Here is a 12,984-nt window from a genome sequence, read left to right as displayed (position 1 = left end):
ATTTTCTTCACTTCCTGAACACCTCTGTTAGGATGCTTTGAGTACTGAAGCCTTCCCTCAATCCAAAAAGAAGGCTAAATCAGTGTCTGCTTCTAGTTCTGAGCTCCCTGGTAGAAAAGGATTATGTCTTAATGTTTGTAGCTTCAAGGCCCATAGTAAACAAATGAGGGAGAACAGTGGAGTGGTTACAAGCATAGACTGTTAAGCCTGGTTTCAATCCTGGCTTCTCCATTTCCTTGCTGTGAGTCATTGGGAAGATTTCTTATTTCTCTCCAAGCAAATGAGGGTAATAGCCACCACCCATATCTCAAAGGGAAGTTGTAAAGAGAAATGAGATGGGGCTCGGCGGCATGGCCTAGTGGCTAGGGTCCTCGCCTTGATCCCATATGGCCGCTGGTTCTAATCCCGGCAGCTCCACTTCCTCTCTGTCTCTCCTCCTCTCAGTATATCTGACTTTGTAATACAAATAAAATAAATCTTAAAAAAAAAAAAAAAAAGAGAAATGAGATGATATATGTAGAACACTTGTCGATATGCCTCACAGCATTATAAGTATTTACAAAAGTTAGCTAATATACACTGAAATGGAAACATTACTAAACCACAGGGAGAGTTTGTTGGTTTGACTGTTAGCCATCCTTTCCTCGGGGTTTTCCCTACTTCCGTTTTATGTCACATTGGGTTTCTGATCAAAGAACTGCTCACTTCATAGTTAAGACACTCAACCTGGCCCCTCTTAGAAGTCTGTTAGTTTGGCAACAGTGATTGGTCCAACGCTGGGCATCTGACCCAAAAAAGCCCAATCAGAGTCTCCCCTGCACTGTTTTTCATTGCTAGTGTCATTAGCCTTGTTCTCTGCAGCTTTAAGATAGAAATGAGGGATGGATGAGTGGGTACATGGATGCATGGAAGAGTCTTAGTCTGCATGAGTTGCAGCTCTTTGCTGTACTCTGTGGGCTTTTATTTCTGCTTTCTTTGGAGGTGGGTGTTTATTTTAACCTTAGACATTGTCCTGAATGTTTTACATGCACATCTATCTAAGAGGCAGAGACCCTTCATCTGCTGATTCATTCCTCAAATGCCACAACACCCAGGGCTGGCTAGGTGGAAGCCGGGAGTCTGAAAGTCAATCTAGGTTTCCCACACGGGCAGCAGGGACCCCCTGTGCCTGCATCCCCATCCACTGCTTCCCAGTGAGCACATTAATAGGAAGCTGGAATCAAAAGCAGAGTTCTAACTCAAACCCAGATATTTCAATATGGAATGTGGGACTGGTGCCGTGGCAAAGTGAGTGAAGCCACTTCTGCAGCCCCAGGAACATAAGGGAACATAAGGGCACTGGGTCATGTCACAGATGCTGCAATTCTGATTTGGCTCCCTGCTGATGTGCCTGGGAAAGCAGTAGAGGATGGCTTAACTCCTTGGGCCCCTGCACCCATGTGGGAGACCCAGAAAAAGTCCCTGGCTCCCAGCTTCAGCTTGGCCCAGCTCTGGCCATATAGGGCAGTGAACTGGTGGTTGGAATATCTCTCTCTGCCACTCTGTCTTTCAAATAAATAAAATCTTTAAAAACAAAACAAAACATGGAATGCAGGTGTCCCAAGCAGTCTTTAAAAACTGCACCCAATCTCTTCCTCTAGTTAAGTTAATATTTACAACACAGTGAAGAAGGGATGATTATAAACATTACTATTTGCATTTTACAGATTAGCAAACTAGAGTGCAGAGTAGTCTTGTTATCCTTTGGGGTTCACACAGTGAACCGACTGCCGAGCTTAGGTTTGCACACCAGCAGTCTGGTCCTAGAACTGCACTCTTAACCACTTCCCCAAACTTCTTTGAGATCTCTATTAAAGGAAATTCAAATCTGGTTTTAATCATTTGCGTTGGAAAGAGACCCTCTCTCTCCTACTTTACCTGTAGAAGACTCAGCTACCACTGTCTTCTCCTCTTCTGGCCAGCCTCCCCCCTCTGAGCCCTGCAAAGAAAACTCTTCCAGGCTGGAAAGAGACTGCAGCTCCTTCGGGGGTGTCCTGCACGGGGTGCTGTTGGCACTGATGACCGCTGATACACGGAGCGGCACTGATACCGCAAAGGGCTCAGAGATGTTCAGGGCCTTGCGCTGGTGGCGTGGCGAAGGCTCCATCTGAAAGAGACTGCTGGTGAAAACGGACTTGCTGGGGCTGTCGCTGGAGGTGTAGAACATCCCCAGCATCTTTGGGGCTGTTTGCTCGCCCTCAAGATCCTCTGAAGGCCGGAACACCTTCAGCTGCTCTGGTGGGGGCCGAGGCTGAGGGCTCTGGTGCTGGCTTCGGTCACTGCTCATGTCAAAGCCCCCCTCTGCCCCAGCCAGAGTCCCCTCCTGGCCCCATTCTCCCTCCTGCTTGCTGAGATCACATGAACTGCCAGTGTTGGCTGAGTGCATTTTTGTTGCTGGAATAAAAAATCCACCAGTGGTGACTGTTCGATTGAAATTTCCTTTGGTTTCTTTTCCTGGTGAGAAAGAATAAGCACATGGTCAGCAGCCTGGGTGTGTGTGCGTATACACAAACACACTCCCCCACACACACATACACACATTGTGTGATCTTCCAGTAACAGCAGGCATATGACAGCCTCATACTGGGAAGGCTTAGCATTATAATAAAGCCACAGCCATTGAGGTACAAATATCTCCATGCTATCTGAATGACAAGGACCAAAGTGTTTTCTCATATGCCCATGACTGGGGCATCATAGGGCCACTTGCTATTGTGCTGAATCTATTGTTTATTTTTTTAAAGATTTATTTATTTTTATTGTAAAGTCAGATACACAGAGAAGAGGAGAGACAGAGAGGAAGCTCTTCTGTCCGATGATTTACTCCCCAGGTGACCCCAATGGCTGGAGTTGAACCCATCTGAAGCCAGGAGCCAGGAGCTTCTTCCAGGTCTCTCACACAGGTGCAGGGTCCCAAAGCTTTGGGTCTTCCTCGACTGCCTTCCCAGGCCACAAGCAGGTTACTGGATGGGAAGTGGGGCTACCGGGATTAGAACCGGCGTCCATATGGGATCCCAGCATGTTCAAGGAGAGGACTTCAGACACTAGGCCATTACGCCGGGCCCAAGTCTATTGTTTTTACACTTTGCAAGTACAGTAGATTCCAAAAGAAGGCCACTGCTAAGATTGCTAAACAGAGCTGCCATCTACCAAGAGCTAAACAGAAACCATGAAAAAAAAAGACAAATGGGAGATGGGAGAATGATACTTGCCCAAAGGAAATAAGGCAAAAAAGGGCCAAATAGGAGACTTGTTTCATTTTAAAACTTTTAAAGTTTAGTGTTTTCAGTTTTCTCTGCCATATGGACTCAGAGAGTTTGATTTTTCATCAAGGAAACCAACCCTGTTCTCAGCCAGAGCCCTCCTCCTTCCCCAGCTTCTGTCTGTTGATTTAGAGGATGACATACCGGAAATGTAACTTAGCTGATTGTAAGAAAGCACAGTTGTGAGGAGTGAGTCCTTGAAAACTCTGTATGAGAAACAAATATCTAACTTTGCACTATGTGCTAGGCTGGGCATATTTCAAAACATCATGTTTAAAATTTCTATGACTAACCTTAGCAGAGAAGTGTAATTATACCCTTCAACACACAAGAAAACAGACTTAGAGGTTAGATGACCAGCCCAACATCCCCAACATCCCCAACATCCATGCACTGTATATACATGATGACCTGGGTTTTGAAACAGTAGATCCTGAAAAATTGGGAAAGAACTGCCCTAAGAAGTTTCAAGTCAAAGTAAATGATTAACATAAACACGGAAAAAATGTTAAAAGTATCAAGCCCTTTTAAAAAGATGTCACTGAGTAGTTCATAGGTGCAGTTAAATTTTTTTTCCTAAAGATTTCTTATATTGTTTCTGCCTGCCTCATTTATTAAAGAGGAAAATGTCACGTATTAAAAAGGCTCAAGGTCATGGGACAAAAATAAGAGCAGTTGAGAAAGTTTGCTGCCAGATAAGCCTGAAGCCTTATCACTTGTAATAAGGTTTGCTGGCTACTTAACTAAAATAGGAGGAAGAGATACAGGCAAGTCAGTTTTTAAGGCTACAGCTGTGAAAACCAGTGTAATTAAGTGACTTTGGCCATAGGTGTCACCTCATTTGACAGATCTACAACTGAGACTAATTTGCACAAGTCTGACACATAGCAGCCTCCTAATCAGTATTTATTGATAGACAATGAGTGAACAATTGAAACTTCAACTCAAAATTATGACTTAATTCTGCACTAAAAACTACTAACGCTTACAAAAACACCCCAAACTCGAGTTTAATGCATCTAGGCATAAAACTAAGAGGCATAACCCAGTACTTCGGCTTTTCTTTCTGATCAAGGAGGAAGTGTTTCCTGCCTTGGTTTTCAGGTGTTGACTTTTTTTTTTTTTTAAATCTTGTTTGGGTTTGAATGTAATGTAGCTGTGCTCTATACCTGTGGCTAGAGGAGGGCTGGAGAAGGAAGAATGCACGTTAGGCTTAGCGGAGGAGGTAGGCAGGGATTACAGCAAGAATTGTGTGAACCCCATGGGCTTGGGAGGGGTCAAGGCAAGGACAGATGAGGTGGTTGTGTGTGATCATGATTATAGATGGGTAGGCATAGGAACTGACGAAGGCAGATTTGGTGTGAGCTCCAGTCTCCCAGTTGCAATCCCCAGCTCAGAAATTAAAATCTCACCTTCAACAGGTACCGAACACAGGGAATCCATGCTTTTAGCTGGTCGGATAGTTGCCTTTTCCACTAAAGACAAACAAAAATACGGTAAGAGGAAGCTTCCAGAATAATAGATCAGGATATAAGGACAGCAGAGAAATTTCTTTACAAAAGTTTTTCAAATGTTTACAATCTGTTCCTCTAGAAAACTCTATCCCACTCTACTCTAGCTTCATACTTCCTCAGTGAATGAATCTTACAAACCCAGAGCACTTATAAGGTAATGCTTCATTATTTTTACAAAGAAAGATAAATTGCAATTTTGCCAAGTAGTTATTAGAAAATAAGGAATCTTAAAGCCAATTTTCTTGCCAAGAGTGTTCAAGGCTGAATCTGTGGGGCTTCAGGCAACCCCTCCTCTCAGGCAGGGGAGAGTGAGACAGCAGGACTCTTGGCTGCAGCCATATCTCTCATCCCCCAGGAAGTTGATACAAAAGGTGAGAGGGACCAAGGGAAGTGGAGCCACCTTCCTCCACTGGTACAGCTCTGTCCCTTGAAGTCTGCAGACTGGCCGCTCCACCAGTGAGATCTCACCCACAAACTTCACCCTGAAACAGATTTCAGCAATTTTTTTCAACATTTGCTATATCCGTGGTATACTTTATGAATCCTTGTAAACTACCTTAGCAGGTCTAAACAAGTAAAAAACTTCACAGCAGGCACACTATTAGACATTATTATAGTTTATGTGCCCCCAAAAGTCCTGTGTTACAAACATAATTCTTCAATGCAGTATTATCTGGGATGCGGCCTGGTGGGAGGTTTCTTGGGCAAGAAGAAAAGTCCTTATGAATGGAGTAATGCCTTTCTTGCAGGAGTTTGGTCCCCTTTTCTCTCTCTTGTGTGTGCACTCACTTCCTTTCCACTTTGTGAAATGAGTTGAAGCAATATGAGGCCCTCTACCAGAAGCTGAGCATTGCTCTTGGACTTCCAGGCTCCAAAATCATGAATGAAAATAGATGTGGTTTATAAACCGCATGGCCTTGGGAATTCTATTACAGAAACAGAAAATGGACCAAGGCACACAGGTTCACAAACATCATCTCTTCAGGGAGTTGAATTGGCTACAGGGGTTTTTCTACTAACCCAGACGTGATAGCAAGGAAAAAAAAAGGAAGGGACACTCTGGAAGCTAGCAGAAGGTAAGTAAGTTTTGACAGATCTGGGTTTGAAGTCAAACTTTTGTTACTTTTGGGCTATATGACTTCAGATGAGTAGCTTGTCTTCCCTAAATCAGTATTTTTCATGTGTTGAGGACAACTAGAGCTGCTGTGAGTGTTAAATGAGCAAGAATTACAACGTGATTATGTTGTGCTAAGCTAAAACACAGTAAGTAGCTGATAAAAAAAAAATACTGTCTAATGTTGCTGTTGGTGCTACTCAGGATCATCCAGTGCTCAGCATGAACGGGGAGACAGAAGACAGTTCTATAAGCAGTGAGAGTTGGCCCCAACCCATGCTAACTTTTGTCTGTATTTTCTGGAAGGTTCTGAATTAGCACCAGGGTTCCAAGACTGATGTTTCTCTTTGACCTAGCATGCCTGCTATGGGCGGACTCTGCCGCCATCTCTAAAATTCTTGGCAACATCAGATTGCCTTCCATCCCATTACATTCAGTAATATGCCAGAATTCTTATCATTTGAAGATTTGCTATTTTCACAAATTCATGAGCTGAGCTAGTATCCTAAAACACCATGGCCACTATCACTCCACTTGTGTATTCTGGACACTCACTGCTTTTGGCTTTTGGAAATTGCATTTTTGGATGTTTCCAGCTCCTGTGTGTTGATTTTGAGGGGTGATGACTAAGTGTCCCTGAGTGTCATGGGTAGGTATTTTGGGGCTGCCAATATTCACTCTTGGTGCTGGATCCTGCTTCCCCTGCTGCAGTTCTGTGCGGCTGTGATATTCCCAGCAGCAGCCAGAACTAAGACTGTCAGTAACAGTTCCCATGGATTTCTTGATTTCCTTCCTGCATAACAAGTAAGAGCTCAGGACCCCTTGGCCCATGCCTATGTTTAGATTTTATTTTTCTGTCTGGGATCTTGATCTGGCCTCATGGAAGTACATTCCCTAGTTTTCAGGCAGTTTTTGTGTCCTCAAGTCCCTCCCTTAGATACTTTTCTCCAAGGTAAAGGCCCAGAACTACTATATCACTACAGCCTTGGAATTTCTCTACTCAGAAGGAATCATTTTGAAGGAACCCTTCCTCCTTAATATTATAAGGAAAACTTGGGACGGATTCAAAATTAAGTATTTGGGAAGCTCCAAAGTATACATTATCATTCAGTTAGTACTCAATTTTTTCTTATCTGATATCTATTAAAAATCTCTGTTCAATTTTCTAAATATTGGTTAATACCCTTTATCTGCATCTCCCCACAACTGAGTCACAATCATGGTGAGTATGAACTATATGGAGAACTCCTGACAGGGATTCTGCGAATGTCCCACCATTTGGTCTATTCAAAACCTTACATGTGTTCTTTTTGAAATCCACACCAAGGCGGATAGCTTCCTAAGACAAACTCCAAGAAAATCATTTACTTCACTTTTGTTCTTTTATTTTGAGGCTTTTTGAACTTTTCATTACTTGGCAAACCCAAGTATTTTTTTTATTTTTATTTCTGATTCTAACATAGAAATCCTCTTTGGTATGCCCAGGAGTTTTTTATTGGGTCCTCTTCCCCTCAAATTCATCTTTGAGAATCCTGTTTGTGTTTATCTTAGACCTGTGGCAATCTGCCATCTTCACTCTGCCTTTCAAAAAAATAATAGGATAAATAAAGGCTTTTAAAATGATAATTTACTTTGATGAAAAATTTGAATTCCATTTATGTTTTAAAATAATAAATATTTTCCTAAAAATTTCTTCCTTTTTTTTATAAGATTCATTTATTTTTATTGGAAAGTCAGATCAGATTTATGGAGAAGAGAGATAGAGAAAGACCCTTCATCCTCTGGTTCACTCCACAAATGGCCACAATGGCTGAAGCTGAGCCAATCCAAAGGCAGGATCCCCTTTCTGGTCTCCCACGCAGCTGCAGGCTTTGGACCAACCTCTGCTGCTTTCCCAGGCCACAAGCAGGGAGCTGAATGGCAAGTGGAATAGCTGGGACATGAACTGGCACCCATATGGGATCCTGGCGCTTACAAGGTGAGGATTGAGCCATTGAGCCATCTTGCCAGATCCCATAAAATTTTTGAAGAACCCTCATATACATGGACTTCAAAATTTTTTTGGCATCAAGATAAAACTTATCTTCTAGTTCCATTTCCCAAGAACTTTCCTATATGTACCTAAAATAAAGTTTAATAAATAATTTAGGCACAGTGAGGGTAATAATAGTAATTTAAAAATGGGATAATTATACCACAATGTAGTAAAAGTTTTGTGAATGTGGTCTTTCTAAAAATGCTGGCTTTTTTTTAAAAGATTTATTTATTTTTATTGCAAAGTCAGATATACAGAGAGAAGGAGAGACAGAGAGGAAGATCTTCCGTCCGATGATTCACTCCCCAAGTGACCACAACGGCCGGTATTGCGCCAATCCTAAGCCGGGAGCCAGGAGTTCTTCTGGGTCTCCCACGTGGGTGCAGGATCTCAAGGCTTTGGGCCATCCTTGACTGCTTTCCCAGGGCACAAGCAGGACGCTGGATAGGAAGTGGAGCTGCCGGGATTAGAACTGATGCCCATATGGGATCCCACTGCGTTCAAGGTGAGGACTTTGGCCAGTAGGCCATGGAGCCGGGCTCTCTAAAATGTGTTTTTGTACTATTCTCATTCTTGTTGTGATGCTATATAATGAAATGAGAGGATGTGAGGCATGTAATGTAGGCATTGTAATGTGGAATCAGTCTACCATATAAGGATTACTTGAAAACAAGTGCTGTGGTATCTCAACAGTTGATGTGATAAACGAGACATCTTGCAAATGACTAACAGGCAGGTCATATACACAGTGTGCATTTGCTGGACAAAGGGATGATTCACATCTAGGGTAAGACATAGCAGCAGAGGATTTCATCACGCTTCTCAGAGTGGGGTGAAACTCAAAACTTGAGATTTGTTTATTCCTATAATTTCCCACCTACTATTTTTAGATGTACGTTGATCAAGGGTAACTGAATCCACAGAAAACAAAACCACAGATAAGCAGGGGGAAGTACTCTATTATTAAATTTTGGCTTGGTTAATTATATTATAGTTATGTAAGAGGTTAGCTTTAAGGGAAGCTTCATGAAGGGAATACAGATTCTCTGGGTACTATTAATACAACTTTTTCATAAGTCAACAATTATTTCCAAAAAAGAGCCCTAGTGAATGTATATGTTTTTTTCTAGCAAGTCTGATGTGGTCAAGTCAAACGTTTAAGACACAGAGCTGGCCGACAGTCTGTAACCATGAAACACCACTGCTGCAGAACCTTACCTGAGAGCTGCTGCCCTCTCACAAACACACTCCCATTTCTACTCAGCTTGGACTTGGAATCTGACCCAGAACGTCCCAGATTAAATATTGATTTCCACTTCTTTGATTTACTGGAAAGCTTTCTCCTGAAAGAGTTTAGGCACAAAGGATTAGTTTGAGAACCAGTTATTTCAAGGAAACCTTTAAAGTGAGAAAAAAAAGTATTCCAGTAATGTTCACAGTTATGACTGGCTCTGCTATCTCAGGAAATTCCTCTCTAAAACCCGAGTTCCTACTCTGTCTAGGGACACATGAGCAGGGGTTAAGACCACAGACCCGAGGACAAGAGGCAGAGACCTCCTGTATCATAGGTCCAGATGGAGGTTCACAGGTTGCAATCACGGGAGCCTCAGCCCCAGGCACCAGAGACCTGGGGATTCTTGGAAGCAGGGTGCTGGATGGGAAATGGAGCAGCCAGGACACAAATTGGCACCCCTATAAAGTCCTAGCGCTTTCAAGGCAAAGATTTAGCCACTGAGTCATAGTGCCAGGCCCAAGTTTTCAGTCTTGATAGGCCTCCTGCAATGTGGCCCTACTGCCAGGACAGCCACACGAGAAAGCTACAACTTTCATGCACTGAAAATTATTGGATAAGGAAGCAGGACTGGAATAAAATCTGGCCTGGTGCTACTGGCCTGGTGCTACTGCAGCCTGTTGCCTTCCATCAGTGGTCAGTTCTGTGGAAGGCAGAGGGGAGGGCCTCTCCAGCTTTGCCTCACACCAGGTGGCTTCTGTGACTGGACAGCACTAGACTGGGTCACACCACCAGGGGTCACCACAGAGGCAGTGCCTTCCTGTGGCTCAGCCCAGTCACTGGGTTTCAGGAAGTTCCAGGTTGAAACTGTGCAACCTGTGTGCCCCATTGAGAACTTTTCCTTTGCAGGGTTCTCAGAGAACTTCCACATCTCATGCCCAGTGTGTTTTTATCCCCAATCTGAGACGAGAGTGCAAGTGTTCAGTAGTTTCTTTTGGACTTGGCCTGTTCTTTTTTGAGCACTTAAACTTAGGATACACATCATAAGGTGGAAAAACTTGGGGTATGGTGGACTCCAAGTGTGTTTGGAAGCACAGAGAAAATGCTCATAATGGTTTTTTTCAAGGTTCTCTTCTCCCTGATTCCTGAGGGCAAATCGTCCTCTCCAATGATTCAGTAAGAGGAGCGGTGGACGTGAAGCACACATTCCAGGAACAGGAGGGGTTTCTCGGCAGACTGTTCCTAAGGCAGGTGCCTCCCCTAGGTGTGCAGCGTGCAGGCCTTTCCTTCCTGGGGAGGACACAGAGAAAGCTCCTGTTTCATGCTTCTTCTCACTGACCAAACAGGGACGAATGCAGACTCTAATGAAAAGCCTGCTTGCAACCCCTTTACCTACCATCTACTTGAAATGAAGGACTAATGCTTTCTTCACTGCCTCCTTCTACTGTGGGCTATGAAAGAGGAGGCAAAACCAATATTGTAATGGAGGAAGTGAGATGGCTAAATGAGGAGAGGGCTCTCCCACCAATGCAAAGAAGATCTGATTTGTTTTGGAGGGGAAGCCAAGGATGCTTGTCCCAGTTCACCTACGGCTGTTCACCTACGGCTCTTTGCCTAGAGTGATGTCATTTGTGAACTTGTCCTCTTCCTTGAGATTCATCTCTGTGCCTCTAGTAATGTCACATGGGATTGGAGGGGTGGGGAGAGGGGGCCCATTTTTTTATTCTGCATAAGCTTTCTTTTATAAATACCAAGCCTTGAGCTTGGCACAGTAGCCCAGTGGCTAAAGTCCTTGCCTTATCTGTACCAGGATCCTTATGGGTACCAGTTCATATCCTGACTGCTCTACTTCCCACCCAGCTCCCTGCTTGTGGACTGGGAAAGCAGTAGAAGACAGCCCAAAACATTGGAACCCTGCACCCACGTGGGAGACCTGGCTTCGGATTGGCTCAGCTCTGTGTATTGTGGCCAGTTGGGGAGTGAACCAGCGGATGGAAGATCTTTCTCTATGTCTCTCCTTCTCTGTAAAATCTTACTTTTTAATAAAAATAAATGAATCTTTTTTAACAATGCCCAGCTTCTTTTGTATAGATTCAGGGTAGGGATTGGAATCCTGACTTGTGATAGCAACCCTGTGAATCCCACCCCCATCTACATGCCTGGGGTCTCTGGTAGGGGAATTGAGGTTTATAACGTAACTTTGGTACAGACAGCAAAGGTACCAAATGCTGATGATACAGAGTTGTAGGGACAGCTCAATTCTCTTCTCAAATGTTTTCTGACACCCCAACCTCCACTGCACCTGTACCCATACTACCACCGCATACCTGAGACTGTATACCTGCCCTGTGTCCTCCTCCACTCACCCATCTCCCAGAAAGAATACCACTTACTTATTGTCTGGTAACTCAAGGACAGTATGGAAGAGGGTGCCCATGGGGGGAACAATCTCAGGCAGGCTGTTCTCCCTCCTTTCTTTTCGAGCAGGGTGGTTGGTAGCCAGACTGCGGGCTTGAGCTTCCTCCAGGCTCACCAGCTTCATAGGCAGGGAAAGGGCTGGCAGGGTCAGGCTCTTCATGATGGGTCGATTTTCTAGAAAGGAAAGAGAAGACCTCAGTCAGGGAGGAGGACTGTGAATGGATCTATCCAGATCCCACAGAAGATAGGTGCCAGCTTTGGCTTCACCAGGGTGTGATGCGGCCTGAGGCTGTGGCTCTATGAAGGAAATTGATAGCTCTCCTGACCTAGGGGGTAAAGAGGGTCTTTAGGGGTTACCTGCTTCCAAATCAGAGACGGGCCATACATTCACTTATATGATTTACTGTGCACTTAAAGTGGGCCACAGTAATAGCTGGGAAGTCCCTATACCTAGTGTTTTGGTCAGAAGGGAATGGCCGTCCAGCCTCAGAGGTAACCTAACTCAGGTAGTGTAAGGCAGGAGACTGATCCTTCTCCCCACAGCTGGAGGACAAGTGCTCCAAGGCAGGTTTAGAGTTGGAGTCTCTCCTTTCCATAGATCATCCACACATCTATCTTTGCAGGAAAAAGATGTTTTATAGCATATACTATTCCTTAAAAGATAGGAGGCTTTTTATTCACTACTTCATCTTCTGCTGCGCATAGATAACCTCTGTGCATTTTCTGGTGGTTTTTTTTTTTTTTGGTTTGTTTGTTTTTTGTTTTTTTTTTAGGAATGGGAGTCATGATCTAAATCAACACTACACAGGGTTGCCAGTTTTCTCCAAGTCAATGGTTTTCAGCTTGGGCAATTTTGTGTACCCACTCCAGCCAGGGGCACTTGGCAATATCTGGAGACAGCTCTTTTGACTGTCAGTGATGTTGTGTGAGTAGGTAGGGATGCTACTTATAGTCCTAACACACACAGCTCAGTGCCCCACACTGAGAACTGCTCAGCACTAAATATCAAGAGTGCTAAATCTGAGAAACAGATCTCAGTGAACAATAAATTCAAGTTTGTTTCTAGTCTGTATTTGGTGATGCTTGCAGTTTTCTGAAACTTCTAATGATGTGAAAAAGACTCATCTTGGAGCAACTGAGACTAAGAATTAATTTTTTTGAAAGACAGTGACAGACACACATATGGATCTTCTGAATGTTGGTACAGTCCCTGAATGCATGCAACAGCTGGGGCTAGACCAGGCTGAAGTGAGCCAGGAATTCCACAGAGTCTCATATGGGGGCCATCATGCACTGCCTCTCAAGCACACCAGCAGGAAGCTGGATGAGAAGCACAAAATAGCTGGGAGTCAAACTGACACTCTGATATG

General features: G+C 43.9%; 1 protein-coding gene across 1 annotated transcript in view; it reads right to left on the bottom strand.

Moving 5' to 3' along the window:
* The window catches only part of ARHGAP31 (Rho GTPase activating protein 31), a 120,465-nt gene that overhangs the window by 11,329 nt on the left and 96,152 nt on the right, over positions 1–12,984 (bottom strand). Inside the window, exons 7-10 of the mRNA XM_004577882.3 lie at positions 11,590–11,788; positions 9,184–9,308; positions 4,715–4,777; positions 1,918–2,493 (exon numbers count right to left, since the gene is read on the bottom strand). Of these exons, the coding sequence (XP_004577939.2) occupies positions 1,918–2,493; positions 4,715–4,777; positions 9,184–9,308; positions 11,590–11,788 (963 nt within the window). The remainder of the gene's footprint in view (positions 1–1,917; positions 2,494–4,714; positions 4,778–9,183; positions 9,309–11,589; positions 11,789–12,984) is intronic.

Source organism: Ochotona princeps, chromosome 3, assembly GCF_030435755.1.
Source record: "Ochotona princeps isolate mOchPri1 chromosome 3, mOchPri1.hap1, whole genome shotgun sequence".
Taxonomy (NCBI): Eukaryota; Metazoa; Chordata; class Mammalia; order Lagomorpha; family Ochotonidae; genus Ochotona; species Ochotona princeps.
Note: the sequence above shows the minus strand (reverse complement) of the source record. Positions and strands in the feature narration are given on the sequence as shown.